At 36.2% G+C, this 23753-nt stretch overlaps 1 protein-coding gene across 1 annotated transcript; it reads left to right on the forward strand.

The window, feature by feature from the left end:
- Positions 1–4434: 4434 nt before the first annotated feature.
- Positions 4435–23370, forward strand: LOC129005285 (uncharacterized). Its single transcript, XM_054434132.1, has 2 exons — positions 4435–4681; positions 18854–23370. Exon 2 carries the CDS (start codon positions 18857–18859, stop codon positions 20783–20785), a length of 1929 nt encoding a protein of 642 aa, XP_054290107.1. The 5' UTR covers positions 4435–4681; positions 18854–18856; the 3' UTR covers positions 20786–23370.
- The last annotated feature ends 383 nt before the right edge of the window (positions 23371–23753 follow it).

Here is a 23753-nt window from a genome sequence, read left to right on the forward strand (position 1 = left end):
TTTTCCATTTTGATCCATTGAATATTTTATAAATTTGATTCTCCTAACTAACGTCCATTTTATCGGCAGAGGACAAGACTTGAGATTATTTTCAAGTTCAGCTCTAATCGATTCACCAACAAATTTAATCATCGTGTATGGACATTTGTTGCAAGAATTTACATGTCTTCTAAAATGTCCAACAATATTTTTCTTACAAAAACTACAACTCTTGTGACTTTGTAATGTATGTGATTTTAGAGCAATGTTACTATCACAGATTAAATTACAAACTTTACATACATTCATTTGATGAATTACCTTGTAGTGGCGAATCAGGTTACTTTTGGTGGAGAGCGACACAGAGCAGTGTTGACAGGTGGGCCTCATTTTTATATATAACAAAAAAAATTTGTGCCACTTCTATTTATAGACTTTTCGAAAATTTCAAAATTTTGGAAATTTTAAAAATTTTCAGCTAGAAATTAAAAATTACTTCAACAGATCCAAGACTAGCAAGGAGCAAGCCCAAGGGAGTGACATTTTCACCACGTCACCACTAGAGGCAAGAAGCAGGAGCCCGGAGCGTGCCCACGCCATGAGCCGAGTTCGCACATACATGATTTTGAAATAGAAATATAATATATCAACTGGAAAGGGGAATGATAGATGTACTAGCAATTGTGCATGGGGCAGAGGGGAGTGGTTAGGGGGTGAGGGGTGAGGGGGGGGGAGTTGGCCCAAAAACCTCGCACCTCAAAAAACGGCAGCGACAAACTATACTACTATACATACAGGGTGAGTTTTAATTGTCCCCCCCCCCAACTTTTTTCTAAATTTTTTCAAATATCAATCCCAGACCACTTCCAAACATTGTTGGGTAGTAAGTACTTCATTTTGACAAGGTGGCCATTTCCGGCCGCCATCTTGGATCCGCCATATTGGATGCAAAATTTTTTTTTCAAATGTAAAGGTGGGGTTGTGACCCATTATTTCGAACTAAAATTTTACCCTGATTACAATGCCGCAAACCGTTTAAAAAAATCTTGATCCATTCTAAAGTTATGAGGGCTTTTTAAAACTTTATTTTTAGCCCATTTTAACATTGTGCATTTACAAACTAAGACCATAATCTCAAAATAGTGCTAGATAAAGATAAGTATACACTACCAGTAATTGTCGACCTATTTTCACTTGGTTATGACTGATGTATTTTTTTCGGCCGCCATCTTGGATCCGCCATTTTGAAATGTGATAAATTATTTTAAATATGAAGGGGGCGTTGTGACCCATCATTTCGAACTACTTTTTTAAGCTGAACTTAATTCCATGATCCGTTTTTCATTTTCATTTTTTGATTTTGAAATATTGACATTTTTAACAAAAAAATTTCAATATTTCATAAATAAAACTTGATAACAAAAAATGGATTGCGGCATTGTCTTCAGCTTAAAAAAGTAGTTCGAAATGATGGGTCACAACACCCCCTTCATATTTAAAATAATTTATCACATTTCAAAATGGCGGATCCAAGATGGCGACCGAAAAAAATACATCAGTCATAACCAAGTGAAAATAGGTCGACAATTACTGGTAGTGTATACTTATCTTTATCTAGCACTATTTTGAGATTATGGTCTTAGTTTGTAAATGCACAATGTTAAAATGGGCTAAAAATAAAGTTTTAAAAAGCCCTCATAACTTTAGAATGAATGAAGATTTTTTTAAACGGTTTGCGGCATTGTAATCAGGGTAAAAATTTAGTTTGAAATAATGGGTCACAACCCCACCTTTACATTTGAAAAAAAAATTTTGCATCCAATATGGCGGATCCAAGATGGCGGCCGGAAATGGCCACCTTATCAAAATGAAGTACTTACTACCCAACAATGTTTTGAAGTGGTCTGGGATTGATATTTGAAAAAATGTAGAAAAAAGTTGGGGGGGGGGACAATTAAAACTCACCCTGTATACACATACATGGGTCAATAAATGGTTTATTTTTTATTTTTGCTTAATATCAAATATATTTATGGGGAATAACTAAGAAATAAGGTTTGACAATTTTTATAGGGATTTGTAGGCAAAGATCAGGATTTTAGATTTGGTGGCCAAAAATAATCCCCATAAGAATAACATGGGAAAAACGTGTCTAAAGTGGGGTAAAACCGGTAGTTCTCCACTACTCTTTTTAATGCTTTTTCATATCATAGAACCAACTTTTTTAGTTGAAACAGCTGACTAAATTCTTCCCTTTAAATATGAATACTCATAAGGTTAACATGGGGAATTATAGAGCCACTGGGGCGGAGCCCGAAAGGATTTTTGAGATAAGAATATGCCTATATGTTAATCGGGAATGTGAGCCAACATTATGCCAAATTTCAGCCAAATCCGTCCAGTAGTTAATGCGTGATTGAACTTCAAACATACAAACAAACAAACAAACACACAAACTTTCACATTAGAAAGATGAGATTGTGTGTGTGTTTGTTTGTGTGTGTGTGTGTCTGTCTGCTACTCAAACACGCAAAAACTACTGAACCGACTGGGCTCAAATTGCACACACATGAAGCTACAGTTCCGAGGATACATATAGAACTATTTCCGCTTCGATATTGTTCGATATGACATGATGTCACTAGCCCGAATCATAGATAAAACATACTCCCCCAAGTAGATTTCTCATCCTTATGGAACAGCTGAAGACAATTTTATTGTTAGTTCCTGTACGTTTTATGTAGAGGTCGTGTTTTGTTTACAATTTGTTTCCCGTTATTACAGCCATTTAAAACCTCGTTTTACCAAATAATACGATCTAATCATAAACAATAACTTGTCCCCTTATATAACCAAACAGTAAAGCACAAATCAAGAAATTAACCCTAAAATAATAGAAACAAAGTTTCGTCGACACTAGCGTCCATGTGTCACGTACATGAACTAGACACGAAAAACGTGCTTCAAAATTTACAATGGGATGAGAAGTCTACTTGTGTTGGTTAGTCTATGCCCGAATGTAAACATTATTTAACACATTACTTAAATGGAGCTGTCAAACCATATGTTAATGTAATTTCATCAGTTACTCCATTTGTTTATGTTTATGATCTATTATACTGAGTCTGTTCAATCGTAATTCACCTAGTCTGCAGGTTTTCTGCGGCGGGGTATTTAATCTATGTTAATTAGTTTTGTATTATAGTGGAGATACGTACTTTTATGTGTAGTACCATAGACTAACCAACACAAGGGAGTATGTTTTATCTATGGTAGTACTAAGGCATTTACTAATTTACATAAATAACCTACCAGACCTTCTACCAATGGACAAGACCAGCATTATCTTCGCCGACGACACAACCATCCTCTTTCCCACAAAAATTGGCCAGGAATCATCATACATAAAAGAAACAATTGAGCAAGCAATAGAAATTTGTTAAACCCTGGACCTCAAAATTAACAAATCCAAAACTTTAAATGTTAACTTCGCCACCACAAGTAAACAACCTGAACTATCAACCGAAGAAGCATTGATAACAACAGCAACTCATACAACTTTCCTGGGCATAACCATTGATCAACACCTGACCTGGAATAACCACCTGGAAAAACTTGGGAAAAAATTATCATCCTCACTTTTTGCTATACGAAGAATACGCTCTACAACTGATAAAAATACTTCTAAAATAGCCTACTACGCACTCTTCGAATCTCACTTACGCTTCGGAATAGTAGCCTGGGGGACAGCGGCGGATTGTTACATCTACATAATCCAAATTCTTCAAAAAATGGCATTAAGAATCATTGAGAACCTACAACCACAAGAGCATTGTAAACCATACTTCGTTAAAAACAAAATCCTTACCGTTCCAAACCTATACATCCTTGAAGTTGTAAACCTCCTAAAACTAAACCCCCCAAAGCTTAGGGAAAACTGCCACAAATATAGCTTGAGAAACACAAAAACAAACTTCGATATCCAACAACACAGATTGTCAAAAACCAGCAAAATACCCCAAATCATGGGGTCAAAAATCTTTAATGCTCTCCCAGAACATATAAAACAAATCAAATCTCCAAAACCTTTTTTTAAATCACTCAAAGAATATTTAGTCCAAAAACCATTCTACAAATTAGATGAGTTCTTTGAAGAGCACACTGCTCACCACAAAGATAGGCTTTAAAATAAACCCACTTTACACCATACACACACACATTAACACTACAATAACACAACAAAAAAAGAAGATGACGATTCCCTAGTCTCTACGACTACGGAGAAGAGGACCAAGGTAAAAGGTAAAAGGTAAAAGGCAAGGCTAGTAACTTTTACAGTAATGACGACAAAAATATTCACCTTCTCTGTTCTCTAGAAGGCTGTGATCACACAATTGGTTGGTTCGTTAGTGTTAGATCATCTTTGGAGTGGAAAATGAACGACTCTTTGCTTTTTCACTGCGTGTATGTTCATTTTCTTTGGTCTGGCGTTAACCTTTTATGATTTTATTTCTTGTCTTCTGTCCTAAGTATTTTGTGACATAATTTGAATTTTGTTCTGACATATAATTTATTTAAAGTTTATTTTTGTCATACCCTAATTAAAAAGTTAATCTTTTTACGATTAAATAAAAAGTCTGCTATGGAGTTGTCAATTTTCATCCGCCATTGTTGATCTTCGAGGGAATTACATAAATGAAGTGTAAGTTGTAGACTAAATTATACTAGGTCTATGGTTTCATTTCAATTAACTTAACTCACTAGGCTACCTTCCTTAAAAAATAAGGAATCGCACCAGTTTCCTAAATAAAAGGTATTTCTAGAGTTTTAAGTAGCCTATAGGCCTAACTTCTCCCAAATCATATAGGTACTGATTGTAGCCTAGGCCTAGGGGCCTATCTGGATCCTGGAACTTCTCTCAGTAGGCTAGTTAAGTTATGCCTTAGGGACGAGCATCTAGGCTATAGTGGATGTTTTCGAAACATTGATGTTCAATAATTTTCACATTTACGGTAGGCCTAAGTTAGGTTAAAACCCAGTGCAGCCGAGCGAGGGCTAATTAGGGGCTGGGCCACCACCCAGCCGTCCTTATCCCTCAGCCGCCACGAATGTTTGCGGGGAGTATAAATCACATCAACATTAATAAAAATTGGAATTTCTTCTTGTAAAATAAAAGAAATAGGCTATAACTTAAGTTAGACCCAATGCCACTTCAATAACATCATGATCGTCCTCACCTCAACCCTCAACGTCTGCTAACCAACATAGTTAATAATCTCACAGTTGACCTAAAAGTGAAAACTTGCCATACTGTATAGTGCATAGGCCTAATATCACAGTGCCTAAAAGTGAAAATGTGCAAAAGTATGATCTCACAGTGCCTAAAATCAACAACGTGCAATAGTGCATAATTTCATGTATGAGCAACTAATTAGGCCTAATTATATTATATGGTACCATATGTGTAATGAAAGCCCAACAGTAAGAAATTCCATGCTTAGCAAAAATATTTTCTTTAAAGGCCTAACTTAAAGCATAACTTACTGCAGTTAAAGTTATTACTGAATCCAATTGATATTATACTAGGTGAAACCTGTTGATATCGACGGTTGCTTTAAAGGCTTACGACAATTCTTCTAACTGTGATAAAAAGAGTGAAATTATAAAAAATGTGAGCATTTAGCAAGTTTAATGAGTAATAAATAAGTGTAGAAACATTAATGACTATTGTGTTAGTTACAAAATATGGTTGATCATTCAATGATAACATAATATTTCTTATAACGTCTGTCATAGGTGTTATGGTTCCTATGTTAACTGGTTCTTCTTTTTGATGAATAGCCATAACTTATTAAAATGAAGAATGCTTTTAGAAGAATTTTTTTTTTTTTTTTTTTTTAGAAAAATATCTATTTGTTGAGAAGGCATGTTCTTACTTCAAAGGAAGGCCCACCAGCTGTGTAGGCTTAAGTTTAATTTTTCCTTCGTCACGTCAGTCATCATACCGTACTTCTGTGCCTATTCATTCTCACCTCTATATTCAACAATAATAATTTTTTTAGCATCCTTATATATAATACGTGAAGGCGATTTCTACTAAACACTACTCCTCCGTTAGTAATGGACGGATTTTTACAAAAGACGTGTCAAAATAAAGTATTTTTTTGTAGACGCCCCCTTTCACAAATTCCTGTAATAAAAGTCCTCGGGCTTTGCCCCACAGGCCATCAAAGTTGGGTATTCTCCCATAAGATTAACATGGGGGAATCTAATTATTTAATTTGAAACTTTGTCCCCACTAATTTGAGAGGACGGCTGGGCGTAGAAACTTGGTAGAGGTGTCCAAAGAAAGGTCTTGATCTGTAAATGAGTTATCAAAAGAAAAACTAAGCAAAATCCCTTAGGACTCTGCCCCAGAAGCCTTTAAAGATCCCTCCACAGAGTTGTTTACATTTTGGCCTTGTAAATAATACTTTTTAATGAAACAGCTGTTCATTTTTAAATTGTATTTCAAACAACACACATATTAGTCCAGTCAAGTTAAACACCCGTGCGTGCAAAAGGTCATGTAGTTCTAGTTTTTTAGTATGTTGTTAGGACCTATACCACAAATAAGAAACCAAGTTTGCAGCCTCGAAAGACCTGTGCTACCAGCATAGTAGCCAAAAAACCGTAAAAATCAGACACTTTTTTCACTTTTTGCTGAATATCTTCTCAAGTATGCCTCTAACAGAAAATAATGCCTTATCCTGTCAAAACAGTATAAAATTTTCTAAAGTTTGAGACTATAACGACTCCAATACGTCCATTATCAATGAATCTACAACGCTTTAAAAACGATAGAAATCTTCAAAAAAATTAAAAAGTTTAGTCATGGTCTATTATTTTGTGTCATATTGTTAAAAGTACTCATAGAAAAAAAATCTATATGAAATTAAAGGAAAGATAATTTAATTAGCTTTCATTTTGTACCACAGCAAGCACTTATAGACCCAATGGTTCATTCAAAAACAGCAGATAACATAGAACATGAAAAACGGATGTTAGAACTAGTATAAAATTATTTATCAATATCACAGTTTATTCTTCTGTTGCATGTAACCCAATCAGCTGTTAGTTGGTGATATTAATATAAACCAGCTGATCAGCTGTTACTATTTATTATTTCAATTGTTAAAGTTTATTTAGTTTTAGTGATGGTGTTACTTTTATTTTGCTAGAAGCAGAGCTTGGTTTAAAAAAATGATTTGATGTGATATGTCTATTCCTACAAGCGTTTGTTTTGTGTGCCTTAGGGCTCTAGATAAAGACCCTGTCATAATTGTTAAACAACGTGGTATTCGAGCACTTATAGACGCGAGTGCAAAACGTGGCCTCACGCACGGAAAATTTAACTTTTCTTCGTCCGCTTCATGAAGTCACCATTCATGATGCATGTAGAAAAAGATATACTGTTGTGAGCAATGTGGAAGCTGCAGTACGTAGACGAGGGGATTCTATTCCACAAACAACAGTATCTACTAGAGTGTGCCGTGTTATAGTATAGTTTCGTCGCTCACGGCACGAACAATTGTCAATTCACTCTACTGGGTTGGTAACACTCCAGTTGAGAAGGCGGAATCAGCAAACTGAACTGAACTGAACTGTTTTTTTTCCCTTCTGTGTAATTTTGGGATCGAGAGAAGCTACGCAAACAAATCTCTCTTTTCCTTCTCATCGTTTCTAGAAGTTTTTTTTTGGGTGAGAGTCAAATGAAGAATCGTTTTATGTCCGGTAAGCCCTGTTCATCGTTCTCTTTCACGATACTGACGGCGGAGAAGACACATGAAATTGCCTTTTGAGCAGAATAATGGCGAGAAGTTTCGTCAAGTTTAGTTTGGTGTCTCAGTCGTACGCTTTGGACTTCAAAATGAAGCATTAAAAACATATCTACTGGGGCTCCCGGAGCGCACCAAATCATGCTACCCACAACCTTGACGACTCCAACATAAGCTGACCTAGCGGAACGGCCAGCACCCCACACTCTGTCAGATGTTTCGAGGGCCTGTGCCACGATGGGTCTGATCATGAAGCAGTGTCGGGCAGGTGTCGGCTGATCTGGGAACCCGCTGGCTCCGCTGCCCTGCTCTCCAGAGTCAATTCTTCACTTCTACACTAAGGTCATTTACAACCATTTTTAAGCATGCAACAGGATCATCAATCAAACAACAGTTACCTAGATACTCAATCTATAACGCCAAACCGACTTTAATTTTTTCAACTGCAGTTTACCTTGAATCAACATTTAAATTTTGTACCGGCCTATTTCCAATTCTGTTTTAAAGAGTTTTACTCATAGACTGGTTATTCTGACATCAGGTTGGGGATCTTTTCCCTATTTATCCTCTTGGAGTAATTTCATTTTGGGGCAGTGCTGGAAGTGGGGACTGGACTTATGCTGAGCGGACCAGTGGAAAGTGCGATAAACTCGAAACCCGATCTCAACTATGTTGATCTAAAGCCTTCGGAATTAATCTGTCTATCTAAGGAAACTATTTTAAATTTAGGCCTAACCTACCTTGATTAATATATCATTTTATTTAAAATGAAAAAAAAAAACACAAAACAAAAAATGGATTGTCGTTAAGGGATATGATCTTGGTGGCTCGGTTATAGTTTAGTTTTAAATTCATTGTAACTGTGTACTGTGTTTATTGTAAATTTGTCTGGTATGATTTCATGTTCAATTGTTAAATTTAATTATTCATGCTCTTAGATTTGTACCAGGCTATTAAATAGGCCCATCCTTGATTCTTGTTTTAAATTCCTTGTAATATTTCTTTTAGGGCAGGCTGGACTGCATTTGTCTCAATTTTCTTTAATTTCAAATCTAACTGGATATCTTGTTAAGTTGTTCACTTTTCTTAGGCCTATCTAAAAGTAACTACTTCTTATGAATTCGTATTTTGATATGTAGGCCTAACTTGTATTTCTGACTACACTTTGATTTTCATGTAACTTGTTTCTTGTTTTGTAACCTCATTTTGAACTTGTCTCTTGACTGCTTCCATATAAATTTGTAAATGCCTAGTTGTAATTTTGTAAATATGTGTTTTTTTTTCTAAAAGGGTCAAGTACTACCAGTGAAAGCGTACTTGCTAATTTGGGTTCTATTAATGTTTTACCTGAGATTATCAGGGGGTCTGATATGCAGCGCATATTATTGATTTATTATTGATTATTATTATTATGATTATTGATTAATTGTTTAGTTATTGGATATTGATTACGGAATATTGTTCACTCTTGATTATTGATTGATGTATTAAAATTGTTTAACTTCTATTTCTGGAATTTTATTTCTTGTCATCCTGGCATCGCACTAGGCAATTGGGAGTGACCAATGAGTTTCTGCTGGGCCTCTTCTAGGCATGCTACAAGAGCATCAAGTTGTATCCGTTCGACCTTACACAGTATTTATTTATTGTGCGGTGAAGACATCACTGAAGACTTTATCAAGCTTCAACAGAAACTACCACTTTCACGAAGAAATCTGGTCCATAGAGTTGAGCAATTGGGTGCAAGGAAAACAGTGCTTGATGCAGCGCAACGCCGAGGGGATGAGTGGGGTAAGGAAATTGAACTACGCCTCTCTGTTAATGAGGATGACTTGGTAGCTGCTAAAGCGAGATATCATAGTATGTGCTATAAAAATCTATTCTCCTTGCCAGGAACAAGTGGGCAGAAGAGAGGGTATCGACCGGCCAATAATGTAGAAGAAGTGATGGAATGTATCTATAAACACATATTCGAAAACAGCGAAGAATGCCAGTTCTCATTAGATGGCCTTTTGAAACTGATAATAGGTAATTACATCCCTGATGTAAGAACAGTGAAATCTCGTCTCAAGAAACGTTTCGGTGATGACATCGTGATATCAGAGGCCGGATCCAACAGGGGTGCAGTAGTTTGTTTTAAAGATAGTGGACACAAAATTTTGTATGATCATTGGTATGAGGCAAGACATAGTAATGTTCAGCAAGAGCGGTTAAGAGTGGTGAAGGCAGCGGCCGAATTAATATTAGAAGATATTCGGTCTCAAGTATATGACACAAGTGAATATCCTCCACCTGATGGGTTTTTTTAAACAACATCAACCTTGCCCGTCTACCACCGTCAGAGGATGCTGCAGGATACCACGCTCTCAAGTGCTACCACCAAGTTCAAAAATGGTTGGGTGTTGACAAAAATCCTACTGATTGGGGATGGAAGCTCGAATATCAAGGACTTACCCCCATTACGTCTACCATGGATCCTGCTCCCGAAATACTCCTGCGCAAAATATCATGCAAGTGCAAAAAGGGTTGCAGCGGAAGATGCAGCTGCCGTAAAGCAGGGCTGAAATGTTCCATCCTTTGCCAAGCTTGTGGTGGAAAATCCTGCTCAAATACTCCCAGACTGGAACTCGATGCTTCAGATGATGAGGATAAGGATCTTAGAATTGAGTGTACATCGGATGACCCGGCCAACATCGGCAACGAAGCATTTGAACATTTTCCCGAACCAAGGCCGGTGAAAGTCCGAAAATTTTAAATACTTTCTAATATACTTGGGTTTTTGTCAGTCTCATGTAATATAATTATTCTTTTTATTTAATAAATTATCACTACCTCCAGATCCGTTAAATAGTTTACTTTCATTTCTGCTAAATCCCCTTCTTACATTCTATGTTATCTGCCGTTTTTGAAAGAACCATTGGGTCTAGATGTGTCCACTGGGATCCATCTGGTTTATATTAATGTCACCAACTAACAGCTGATTGGGTTACATGCAACAGGAAAATAAACTGTGATATTGATAAATAATTTTCACACTGGTTCTAACATCCGTTTTTCATGTTCTATGTTATCTGCTGTTTTTGAATGAATTATTGGGTCTATAAGTGCTTGCTGGGGTTCAAATGAAAGCTAATTAAATTATCTTTCATTTAATTCCATATAGATTTTTTTTGGATGAGTACTTTTAACAATATGACACAAAATAATAGACCATGACTAAACTTTTTAATTTTTTTGAAGATTTCTATCGTTTTTAAAGTGTTGTAGATTCATTGATAATGGACGTATTGGAGTCGTTATAGTCTCAAACTTTAGCAAATTTTATACTGTTTTGACAGGATAAGGCATTATTTTCTGTTAGAGGCATACTTTAGAAGATATTTAGCAAAAAGTGAAAAAAGTGTCTGATTTTTACGTATTTTTGGCTACTACGCCGGTAGCACAGGTATTTCGAAGCTGCAAACTTGGTTTCTTATTTGTAGTATAGGTCCTAACAACATACTAAAAAATTAGAACTACATGACCTTTTGCAAGCAAGACCCTTTTTTATGTTTAATTTGACTGGACTATATTGGGAGTTACTGAATTTTACCAAATAAGTATTTGCAATATTATTTTCTGATTTTAAAATTGATTTTCTTCTTTATCATGTCATGTTTTGCAATATAACGTTCCATTACGAAATCAGTGGAAAATCCTTTTATTACAGCAATTCTAAAATTATTTCTTATTGAACTATCTTATATCTATTGTACGGGTTGGTGTCTGCGTTTTTCACCACTTTTGCCTACATTTTATCATATTATTCTACACATATCAAATATTTATGTACAAATATCTGCTCTTATCTTGTCTAATAAAATCCAAACATAGAGAAGAAACCTTGCCTAAAATGGTACCCATCTTGACAAATTATTTGCACCTGTCTATATTACGAACTTTGGCGCACTGGGTTGGTAACGTTTTTGAAAATAACACAACATTTTGGCTGTAAAATATGGTAAAAGATAAAATACTATTTAAACAGCTACTGTCATGACAGAAAGGTCATATAGCTTTTAAACTAGATCACATAATCCTTTATAAGATACGTTGATTAACAATATGTAAACGTCAATATAGCCTATACGTTACAGCCAATTTTCAGTATTTTAGCTGTTTGGAAATGTCCCATATTGCTATGTAATTTGCATTATTTGTTGCCAATGAAGCAAGACCATATGAACTAGGAGGCCCCTAACAGTTAAAGAATAAAAGCCAACTTCACTTTAGGTATTCCACTACACCTAACATTCCGCAGAGAGATTATATTGACAACTTCATGTTATTGATAAGGCTGAGACAACTAACTGACATCCCCCATGTCAAGGAATTCCAGCTTTAACAGTAACCCCACAATCAATTTCTCAAAACTATGCTAGAGGGTTCATTCATTGGCACAGAAGTACGATATGAACTGACGCGACGTGACGAAGGAAAAATCAAACTTACACTGTAGCGGATATACCTCCCTTTGAATTAAGAATATGTCTTCCCAAAAAATATTTTCTTTTGAAATAAAATCGTATTACACTGATGAAATCACGGAAGTGTTTAACTACAAAAGATCCACCAATACGATTTTAATACTATTTAAAGGTTCTTCCAAAGGAAGAGATGCCATATAACATACTAATAATAACTCCGATGAGGTTCGGTATGGGGAATATTTTATTCATTGAATGATCAACCAAATTTGGCAACTAATGCAATTAATATCATTATTGTTTTTGCACTTATTACTCTTTAAACAATGCTAAATGCTCAAAATATGTATATTTCACACAATTTATCGCAGTTAGATGAATTAATGTAAGCCTTGAAAGTAACTGTCGATTTTGACGGGTTTCACCTAGTAACTTTGATTCCATGACATGCGGATGTCAGTTGTCTCAGCCTTATTAATTAGCCTACATAAAGTATTCAATAGAATGTATCTTCGGAATGTTAGATGTACGGTAGTGAAATATACTTGTAGTGAAGCTGGCTTTTATTCTTGAAATGAGAGACCTTCTTCATATGGTCATGCGCCTTCATTGGCAACAAGTAATGTAAATGACAAAGCAATGCTGCATTTCCAAAAAGCAAATACTGTAAATTATTATGTAAATAGTGACGTTTACATGCATTATTGTTAATCAACTTATCTGAGAAAGGATGAGGATATCTAGTCCAAAAGGAACACCTCCTTTATGGCATGACAGTAACTGGTTAAATGGTACCTAATTACTGGTTGTGAAATTTGTTTTACAGTCAAAGTGTAGTTTGTTATTTTCACAAATCTCACTTAAGGCCAACCAAGTGGGCCACGGTCCATAATTGGCCACTGCAAACCATCTGTCAAGATATAGGTACAGTAGGCCTACTATTTTAGGCAAGGTTTCTGTGTTTGGATGTTATTCACGATAAGAGCATAATGAACTTCTTCTGCAGATGAATAATCCGTTGGTTAAGAGAAATATATAAGCTGAATTAATAAATGTCACAATCCAAGCGCATTAAAATTGCTTTGGCCTGAACTTATTTTGTAGTATCGAGTTTGAGCATTTTGTTTATGTTACTATCTGGGTAAGTTACCGGTGCACTTTAAAAAAATTTCTTGTAGAGAAAAATTAAATGGTTTTTGTTGCTGAGTAGCGCTAGTAAACATATACAACCTTTTTTATTACTTTTAATAACATCCAAAGGCTCTGTTGTGTTTTCACTAAGCTGAATGAATACATCAAAGTAACATCTCTAAAAAGTCTGCAATAAATTGCAATTTTGCAGAATAAGGACTACTAGGGTCCCAGTTGCTCGAATTCGAGCAATTGCTAAGTATTACAGGCGTTATTTTAAAACAAATAACAGTCATAATTTCTGATGACTTTAAAAGATTCGACTTAAAGATTATGGAAATACTCAAGATGTACATAACAGATTGATATAATCATCATTTCTTGTAAATATCTTATCTTTTTTTCAAAAGCTGACCATGTATTTTAGTGTTTTCTACAAATACAATACAATACAATACAATTTTCTTTATTGTTAATTTGTCAAGAATTACAATAGTGTCAATACAATAGTGAATTGTACATGTTAATTTTCATAAAATTCCTTTATTGAGTAGAAGGGTCTTGCGATTAGCCACTTCTTCAACTCCTGGTGTAGCTTGTTGCCTGTCAGGTCTCTCAGGTAGTCAGGTAGATGGTTCCTCAGCTTGCAACCGGTGTAGGAAGGTTTTTTCTCCCAAAGAGTTGTTCGGTGAACTGGTAGTGCAAATTTGGAGCCATGACGGGTGTTGTAGTGGTGCAGGTCTCGGTTTCTTGGGGGGTTTATTTCATTCACATACTTTATAGATTCAAGTATGTAGAGAGACACCACTGTGAGGATTCCTAGGTTTGCGAATGCTAGTCTGCAAGTCTGTGGTGGGACAAGGTTGGCGAGGGCTCTTATGGCTTTCTTTTGAAGGACAAGAATTCGATTCATATTTTTTGTTGAAGTTCCACCCCACACTGTCAAGCCATATCTAAGATGCGACTCTACCAGTGCGAAGTAAGCTGTTTTGGCCACGGAGAGTCCGCCTATGTAGTTTATTCTTCTGACGACATATATTCCAGTACTGATTTTTTTGCTTAAGTGGTTGATGTGCTCTTTCCATGTTAGTTTGTTATCAAGGATAACACCGAGAAATTTTGTGTGGTTTTCTATTGTTACATCCTCTAATTGAGGTACTATGTCTTTTTTCTTACTGAAATTCAGAGTTGTAGTTTTTGTGGGGTTTATTGCTAAGTCATTGTTCTTTGAGTAGAGGATAGCTTTATTTAGGATCGATTTTGAATTAAGGTAAAGGTTTTGGGCTGTGTTGTCCTTGATCAAAATGGTTGTGTCATCTGCATACATGATTGCAACAGTATTTTCACTCTCAATTTGTTTGGGGAAGTCATTAGTCAATAAGATGAATAGAATCGGGCCTAATACAGAGCCTTGTGGAACTCCTCTCGTCTGCTTGCTTTTTGAAGATTTGAAACTTTCTGTGACTTCATTTGATGAGTTTTTCAGTTCCACGACTTGTGAACGTCCCGTTAGGTAGCTTTTGAACCATTCTAGCGCAGAGTTTTTTATACCGAGTCTTTCGAGTTTCTTGCATATCAGGTCGTGGCCCAGGCAGTCAAAAGCCTTACTGTAATCAAGGAAGATGGCGGAAATGTATTGTTCGTTTTCTATCTGGTCTAGGACGTACTCAATTAGTGCTGTTATAGCTGAGGATGTAGATTTATTCTTCCGAAAGCCATGTTGGCTGTCAGTTAAGAGTTTGTTATGATTAAGATGTGCCATTAATCTAGCCAGAGCAATTTTTTCTATGATTTTAGAGAAACTGGAGATGAGAGAGATGGGCCTGTAGTTTTGAGCATTTTCAGTTGGTCCTTTTTTATGTTTGGGGTATATTTTACTGACTTTTATGGCGGATGGGAATTTGCCTTCTTTAAATGATTTATTTATAAGATAAACCAGAGGAGAGATGAGTTCTTGAGAGCAGTGCTTTATCATCTTAGAGGAAAACTCATCTATTCCACTTGATGTTTTGGCTTTTAGGGAGTTTATTATCGTTTTAACTTCTTTATAGGATGTTGAAGTTAGGGTAAGCTGTATTGGGCAGACTGGTTCCTCTCCATTCAGCACTGTTTCAGGGTCTATAACGATTGCTCTGTTTTGGTCGAGGGTATTTTCTGCTATATTTGAGAAGAATGTGTTGAAGTGTTCGGCCATTTCTTTTGTGTCGTTTGTGAGTTTGCCATTTATTTCTAATTCTGTAAGGGTTTTCTCTTCACATTTTCCTTTCCTTTCCTTGTTTATAACTTGCCATAAAGCTTTTGGTTTGTTGTCAGCTTGTTCTATGAAGCTAGCTGTTGAGAACATTTTTAGGTTTCTTAGTTTCATGTCGTATATCCTTTTTCTATTAATCATTTCTAATTTGTCTTCATTTCTGTTCGTTAACTCAAACTTTTGCAGAGCTTTCAAAAAGTTCTCTTTAAGGTATTTTGCTTCAGGATCGTAGTACTTCATATGTTTTTTGTTTGTACTAATTTTAGTTTTCTTTAATGGGCATGTATAATCCAGTGCTGTTTGAAGAATATTATGAAATTTGTTGTAGGAGGTTTCAAGATTCGGTGAAGAGTAAACATGTTCCCAATTTTGTAGATGGAGGTGAGCCTTTAGATTGTTTAGGTTTGTGTTGTTTAGGCTTCTTTTCATTACAAATCTTTGGGAAGTGTCTTCTTGGTGTGTTTTCAGCAGGCACAGCTGCGCAGTGTGGTCAGATAGACCGGTATGCACAACTTGTCCAGTAATATACGCATATGGTATGTTTGAGCATATACAGTCTATTGAAGTGGCTGTGTCATGGGTTATTCTGGTGGCCTCTAGAGGAAATCTCCAGATGTTTTGTGTGGTTAACTCTTCTTCCAGCATGGCGTTTTTGGAATCTTGGGTGAGCCTGTCGATATTTATGTCACCGATGAGTATGAGGTTTTTCTTGTGTACTTCTTGTAGTTCTAGCGTGTCTGATAGGAGGTCAAGGGCAATTCTTGCATTTTCGATTGGTGGTCTATACAGTGCCGGATTTACCACTAGGCCGATTAGGCCGCGGCCTAGGGCCGCAAGCAAGAGGGGGCCGCAGAGGATTGGGAAAAACATTTTTTGAGATAAAATTTTAAAAAAATAATTTATTTTAAACCACCAGTTTGCCGCCATCACAGGTGACCATAATGATGTCTCCGTGGACCGAGGGAGATGTTCACGATTTTGCCGCGGCCTCGGGTGCCTGTGATGATGTCCCGTGATTGCGGCCCGCGGGAGACGTTCGTGATTTAGCCGCGGCCGCGGGTGACGTTCACGAATTAGATGCTGTATCGAGTTGTCTGTCAATGATGATGTCCCCGTGATTGCGGCCCGTGTGCGGGAGATTTTCACGATATCGCCGCGGTCACAAGTGTCGATGATGATGTCCCCGTCATTGCGGTCCGCGGCAGATGTTCATGATTTCACCACGGCCGCGAGTGTTGACGATGCATCCCCGTGATTGCGGCCCACGGGAGATGTTAACGATTTCGCCGTGGCTGGGGGTGTCAATGTGGATGTCCCCGTGGTGGCTTACCGAGGAGGATGTTTACGATTTCGGCACGGCCGCGGGTGACAATGATGAAGTCCTCAAGATCGCAGTCCATGGGAGATTTTTTTAACACGAATTTGCCGCGATCGCAAGTGTCGATGATGATGATGTTCACGTGATTGCGGCCCGCGGCAGATGTTCATGATTTCACCGCGGCTGCGAGTGTTGATGATGATGTCCCCGTGATCGCGGTTCACGGGAGATGTTAACGATTTCGCCGCGGCTGGGGGTGTCAATGATGAAGTCCTCATGATCGCAGTCTACGGGAGAGGTTTTTAACACGACTTTGCCGCGATCGCAAGTTTCGATGATGATGTCCCCGTGATTGTGGCCCGCGGGAGATGTTCACGATTTTACTGCGGTCCCGGATGGTTATGATCACTAAGCCATCATAGTTATGATGGCTTTGACTTGGTTTAGGAGAGATGTCCACGATTTCATCCAGGATCACGGGTGTCGATGATGATGTCCCCTTGATGTATAGGAGATAGTCACTATTACTTCCGCTATCGCAAGGAATTTTCACCACAGGGGGAGGGCCGCTCAAGTAATTTGGCCTAGGGCCGCAAGTACCCTAAATCCGGCACTGGGTCTATAGATTCCCAGAATGTAGATATCCTTTTTCTTTGTTGTCTGCATGCGAATCATTGCTGCTTCGAAAATTAACTCCTGGCATGTGTTTGATATGTTAATAGCTGATACTGTATCAGCAAGGGATTCCTTGGAATATATTGCAACACCTCCAAGTTTATGTTCTTCTCTACTAAAGTGGGTAATTAAAGAGTAGCCGGGAATTTTCGTAGCTTCTAGCTCTGTTTTTTTCAGTCCGTGTTCAGTCAAGACTAGAATGCTTGGTTTTGTGTCATTGAGAATATGGTGTAGTCTGTTCGTCTTTGTAGCAAGTCCTCTAATATTTTGGTGCATTATTGCTACACAAGAATTATTTGGAGATTTGCAGATTTTTCTTTTGCTTTTTTCAGGCTGTTTGTTTCTAAAAAAGGGGTTATAGTATGGGACACTGTAGAGTGATTGGATTGTTGACTTGAATTGAGTTCCTGCAGCTGCTCATGTTTCTGTTCTCCTTGAGAAGAGAGGCAGTCCATCTCGGTCATGTTTAGTCGCTTGGTGTGTGACAGAATATTCTTTTTATATAGGTCTATATTTTTCAAAAAGAAGTCTTCAATGGTCTCTCCCGGCTTAAGAAGCTTGGCGGTGATCGGGGGTTTCCCTGTGTTCTTTGGTTTAGTTGATTTGTTTGGGGGAGATATAGTGCCCTTGAAAGTAGAGCAAACTCCTTTTGGGATTTTGATGGCCTTGGGTTCTTTAATATTTTGATTTTGTGTTTGTTGTGGTTGACTTTGGTGTTCTGGTGCTTCTTTCCTCAACTTGCTTTTTGCTATTTGCAAGGAAACACTGAAATGGGTTTTCTTAGTAGTTGCCAATTTGTTTTTATTATATGAAACTCGTCTTGGTGTGTTAATTGGCTTGCAAGGAGTCTCCTTTTTCTCGGTTATTAGGTGCTGGGAATCTTCTACTGTTATTTTATCTTCTAATTTCTTCATTTTTGACTCCATATTATTCTGTTTTTCTTTTAGGGCCTTTAGTTCAAGTAGAATTAGTGTTTCTGTGTTTGATGCTTCTGGCTTTAATGCTTAAATAAAATAACATGCTTGTATAAAAGGTTTTAAAGTTACAAGTTCGATTGAGTAAACTAAAACTAAAGTTTAACCTGCACAATGTGAAAAATACTATTTTCCCATGCAATATTAAAAAGGAAAATTTGAAGTTCAATTGCAGAGACTGACTCTTAACACTAAGCAATCTTAAGCTGTACCAATTTACTTATGTTACTGTTTTGTTACAGGGGATGGAGACTGATGATGCTTTTCTCTGCCACAAATGTGGCAAAATATTCTACAAACTTTCAACCTTAGAGTCACATTCAAGGTGGAAGCATGCAGAAAAAACAAATGAATTCATGTGTGATCAGTGCGGAAGAACATTTCAGAAAAAATATAACTTGATAAAACATTTAGAAAGTGCTGTTCATGATATTTCTGAATCAGTTAATTGTGCTTTGTGTGTCTTTAAAGCATTAAACAGGAAGCTGATGTGTGAACACTATCAAAGTTGGCATGGTATACATCTGAAGGAAACAAATGTTTATTTCAAAACTCCTGAAGAGTTTTTTGTCTGGAAGAGTGAGTATGAGAACAAAACTAAGTCAAGATTTGTAAAAATGTCAAGTAGTCGTATGAGGAAAAATGGATTTATTAGAAGTACATATTTTTGTCACAGAGATGGCAATTTCATACCTAAAGGGAGAAATTTGAGGCACATGAAAGTAAAAGGATCCAATAAAATAAATGCCCATTGCCCAGCCAAAATTGAAGTTGAAATGGGGGAGAAAATCACAATTGTTAGTTATATAGACACTCACCTGGGTCACAATCAAGACATTTCTAGAATGAGCATAGATCCGGATGACAAATTATTGATAGCAAAAAAACTTGCTTTAAAAGTTCCATTCGATCAAATTCTTGATGATATTAACAGTTTCAGAAGAGATGGTATTGATACGAAGCGAGTTCATTTGTTAACTAGAAAGGATCTTTGGAATATAGTAGACTCTTTTAAGATAAATCCCAAAAATGTTGTTTTCAGTAAAAATAACATAAGAAGAAAGAAGAAGATGCAGGATTTGGAAAATGGACAAAGAATGAGTTCAGATACACTGAACATGTATAGCCAAGAGAATAACAGTGTTGATGATGAAAAAGTGATTTATGAACACACTGAGGAGGAAGAATATACTGACACACAAGTTGTTTCAGTGAAACAGGAAAATATAGTATATTATCCTGTTGATGAAGACCATCAGTATGTTGAGGGATATTCACTAATGGCTGATGAAAGTGATGAAGAGGGTGGGACATGTTTAATCATCAATGCTAATGGAGAACTTGAAAGCATCACTGGTCATAAAATAATTTATACTGAGGAGGGTAATATAGAAATTTGTAAAGCCTTAAACATGGATGAAAGTAAAATAATTTATGATGATGGTACCACGGTTTCGCAACAAACACAAACCCTGTCTAAGTCCGAGACCAGAAAGAATGAAGAAACGGAAGATTACTTTTCAGAGGGAGTATCAACAAATAAGTCTACATTACTTAAGTCCAAAATGACATCTTCACAGAATGAAACAGGCTACAATGAAAAACTAGACGAGTGTGTCACAGAAAATGTAAATTATACAGAAGTAGCTGAGGACCAATATATACAGCTGATGGAAGTAGAAGAGGTTGTAGAAGATCCCGAAACAGTAATAATCAAAACTGAAAATAATGAAGGTGGGTTGGATCAGTCAATGATGTCTGTAAAAGACGACTCATCTCAGTATGAAGTAACAATATCAAACTACCAAGGAGGAGATGATGACTACGTAATCATTTCAACTGAAAATGAAGACATGGTTGAATGTGGATCCAGTATTGATTCATCTGAAACGTATACTACTACTGAAGATTTAGATGCATCAATATCTCTTGAAACAGTAGTTCTTGACACAAGTGAAAATGGCCATGAATACAACATAGAATCGACAGATGTAATAGCTACAAGTGGTGGACCGGCCAAGTGGAAAAATACATCTAGGGTGTTACAAAAAACTTTCAATATTGAAGACTTGAGTAAGCTTAATAGTGAACAGGAGTTGCATGTTTATTCAAGTAATATTTCCTCACTAGAAAATGTCATAGAAGTTTTCTCTGAAAATATCAGCAAAGATTAAGAACATTAATATTAATGTAAAGGATTGTTGAATATTTATTTAAACAATTTTTTATTCCCATTTTGTTTTAAGTAGTTATATTAATCAATTCGGTATTGTAAATCAGGACACTGTTATTTAAAAAAATACTTGTCAATAAACATTTGGTTTTTTAATAAAAAATACTTACTCTTTAAATATGTTATATTTAAATAAACTAGGCACATAAATCAAACAGAATGTTTCACTGTAATGAGTTTTGCTACATTGACAAAATAAAACTGGTGTCACTAATAACACCTCTTAATTTAAATTTTTAACTTAAATAAAAACTGTTGAATGTAAATTCAGAGCAAACCCAAGGATTAAACCATAAGGGTAAAAACACACATACAGCGATTGTGGGGCGATTCCGTGCAAGCTGTAGCGGCGCGACTGAGAGCGATTGACATCGCACACATTCAGCAAGTAGCGAGAGCGACACAAATGAGAGCTCGATAATTTCCAAGATATCACATAGTAAGTTTTCACGCAATTTGCATTACAGTGAAAATACGTGACTAAAAACATTCATTTTGCATGCTTTAAACCGATCGGAGTGGTTACATGGAATGAATGGAGGAAGGGAGGTACATGGTGAATATAACCACTTGTTTCCACTTCTTAAAGAAGCATTAATCGCGATTCATGCAATACATGTCTACCTCGACCTCTTACATAAAGAGATACATTCTTTCAAAAAGAGAAGGTTCGAGAAGGTTCCAAAACCCTCTGGGTAGGTTCCATTTCCAGTAGAATGGAGGTACAGAGCGGACTACTGGCGAAAGTGGAACTAAAAATTTCCACAAGATCTTTGCCCGCTCCGCTCTCAAACTCTAGAAAAACAAACGAGATTGTTTCAAAGTTAACTGCTCCGCTCCGCTACACTCGCTTCAGCTGTTTGTGTGCGCGTTACTACTTGATTGTATGGGTTTGATTTTGTCTCTCTAAATCGTGCCGCTCCGCCCCGCCCCCAGTCTCTGTTTGTGTGTTTCTACCCTTAGGCTTGCATTAAAGCAGATAGCAGAAAATTATAAAGTACTAGCTGTACCCGCGGGCTTTGCCCCCGTTTAACTTCATATTCGTATTTGCATGCCTCAATCACGTCCTGGTTGAAGTTCGTTCGCTACGCTCACTTGCTTTCAGGTTGAAGTTCGTTTGCTACGCTCACTCACCTATTGTTTGCAAATTAGCTGTTACAAATTTAAAAAAATATATAGTGCTGCACCCTGTTGGTAATCCTTGTAAATTTAAAGCTATTGAACATCATAGAACAGAAACAGCTTGTTTAATTGAAACAGCTGTTAAGATTCATTAATTCCTTTTAAATATGAAAAATCATAAGCTTAACATGGGAAACTCCAGAGCCACTGGGGCGGAGCCGGAGAGTCCGATCAGAATAAAAACTACTTAGTTTTCCTATTTAATGCCCAAAGAATCAGTGTACCGAATTTCAGCCTCCTAGGTAAATGGGAAGTGGGAGAATTAGTGATGAGTGAGTGAGTCAGTCAGTCAGTCAGTGAGGGCTTTGCCTTTTATATATTTAGATTAAGTTCTCACATGTAGTCTGGTTTTGATAAAAGAGAAGTTTGGTTTTTATTAACATGCCTGACACAACATTTAGCTGTAAAAATCTAACAAATATTTTTAATTTTACTTTCAAACATTTTTACTGTTCATGGATCCATTATTTAAAGAATCCATAATTAAAGATAAAACAATCTGTGATGTTTAGCTAAATATTTTAAACCTTAAAATAATACCTGTCATTTACTATGCTTTTTATGGCTGTATACAATGTTGGATTTCATATTCTCAGTTAAGACTTTTTTAATTTACGTGACTTTGATGTGTTTAGCCATAAATGGTGTATTTTTATGAACAGATTTTGTGCAGTAAAGATTTATTATGTTTGGATGTAATCTGTGTTATTTTTTGTCTTAACATGGGACTGGGATATGTGTGTTTATAAACAAAAGTAATAAAGGATACAAAATAAATGTATATTGAAAATAAGTTTAATCGATCTGCCAATAGTGTGCTGCTGTCAAATACTTTTTTATTCTTGTCCACCGACTAAAATTAATTTAAACCATGAGGAAACATATAGTTAATTATAAATAGTAGACAAACTAGCTTTAAAAAATATCTGAGAACATAGTTTTTTTATTTTATAACAGTGCACTTTGAGAGTCATTCAATATTATCTCTTTGAATGAAAAAAAAATGATCCCTGTAAATGGAATCTACTGGCAAAACTTTAATCCAGCAGTTAACATAATATTAAATTCGGGGTTTTGGTTTGTATGAGGACAAACAACAGTATTAACTTCTGTGTCACTATTTAATGGTTGACTTCTCTGTTGAACATGTCAATAAACAATGTTGTAGCTAGATACATGATTTTGGGTCTTGTAATAGCTTGAAAATTATCAAATGACCACAGTAAGCAGCTGCAATCATCCTTAGTCCTACAAGAGCTATGTTTTTGTGATTTAAATGGTTTTAACTATTGTAAGTTTTAAATCCCTTCATTTCTAATTATACAAGCCATCTATTGTTTTAAATGGAACTCTTTATTTCCTGTACGTGCCTTTACTATAACAAGTTAAAATAAAATCTGTCCACAGGGCTTTGAGCTATCCGTTTCGTTTTTATAAAGCAGTTAAGTTTTTTTTCCATTAATGAAATAATTATTGGAATTTAGGAAGCTGTTGTGTTTACAGGTTTGAGTAAGCCAATTTTTAAAACTGTTAAAAACTAATATTATTGACTCTTGGATACCGATTGGATTTTAGCTGTGATAATTTTTTTATTAAGAATAACATGGTTGAATGAGTTAATCAAGGAGTGCAGTCCAAGATTCCTTTTATACATTTTTTTAACTTAAATTAATTTTGTTACTGAGATAATTGATGTGACATAAAAGATTATGTGGCTTATGACAAGT

This window comes from Macrosteles quadrilineatus, unplaced genomic scaffold (assembly GCF_028750875.1).
Source record: "Macrosteles quadrilineatus isolate MER2022 unplaced genomic scaffold, UCM_ALF_1.0 Scaffold_19__1_contigs__length_3004403, whole genome shotgun sequence".
NCBI lineage: Eukaryota > Metazoa > Arthropoda > Insecta > Hemiptera > Cicadellidae > Macrosteles > Macrosteles quadrilineatus.

Coding starts and splice junctions, on each gene's coding strand:
- LOC129005285 (XM_054434132.1), top strand. CDS start 18,857: ATGGAGACTGATGATGCTTTTCTCTGCCACAAATGTGGCAAAATATTC.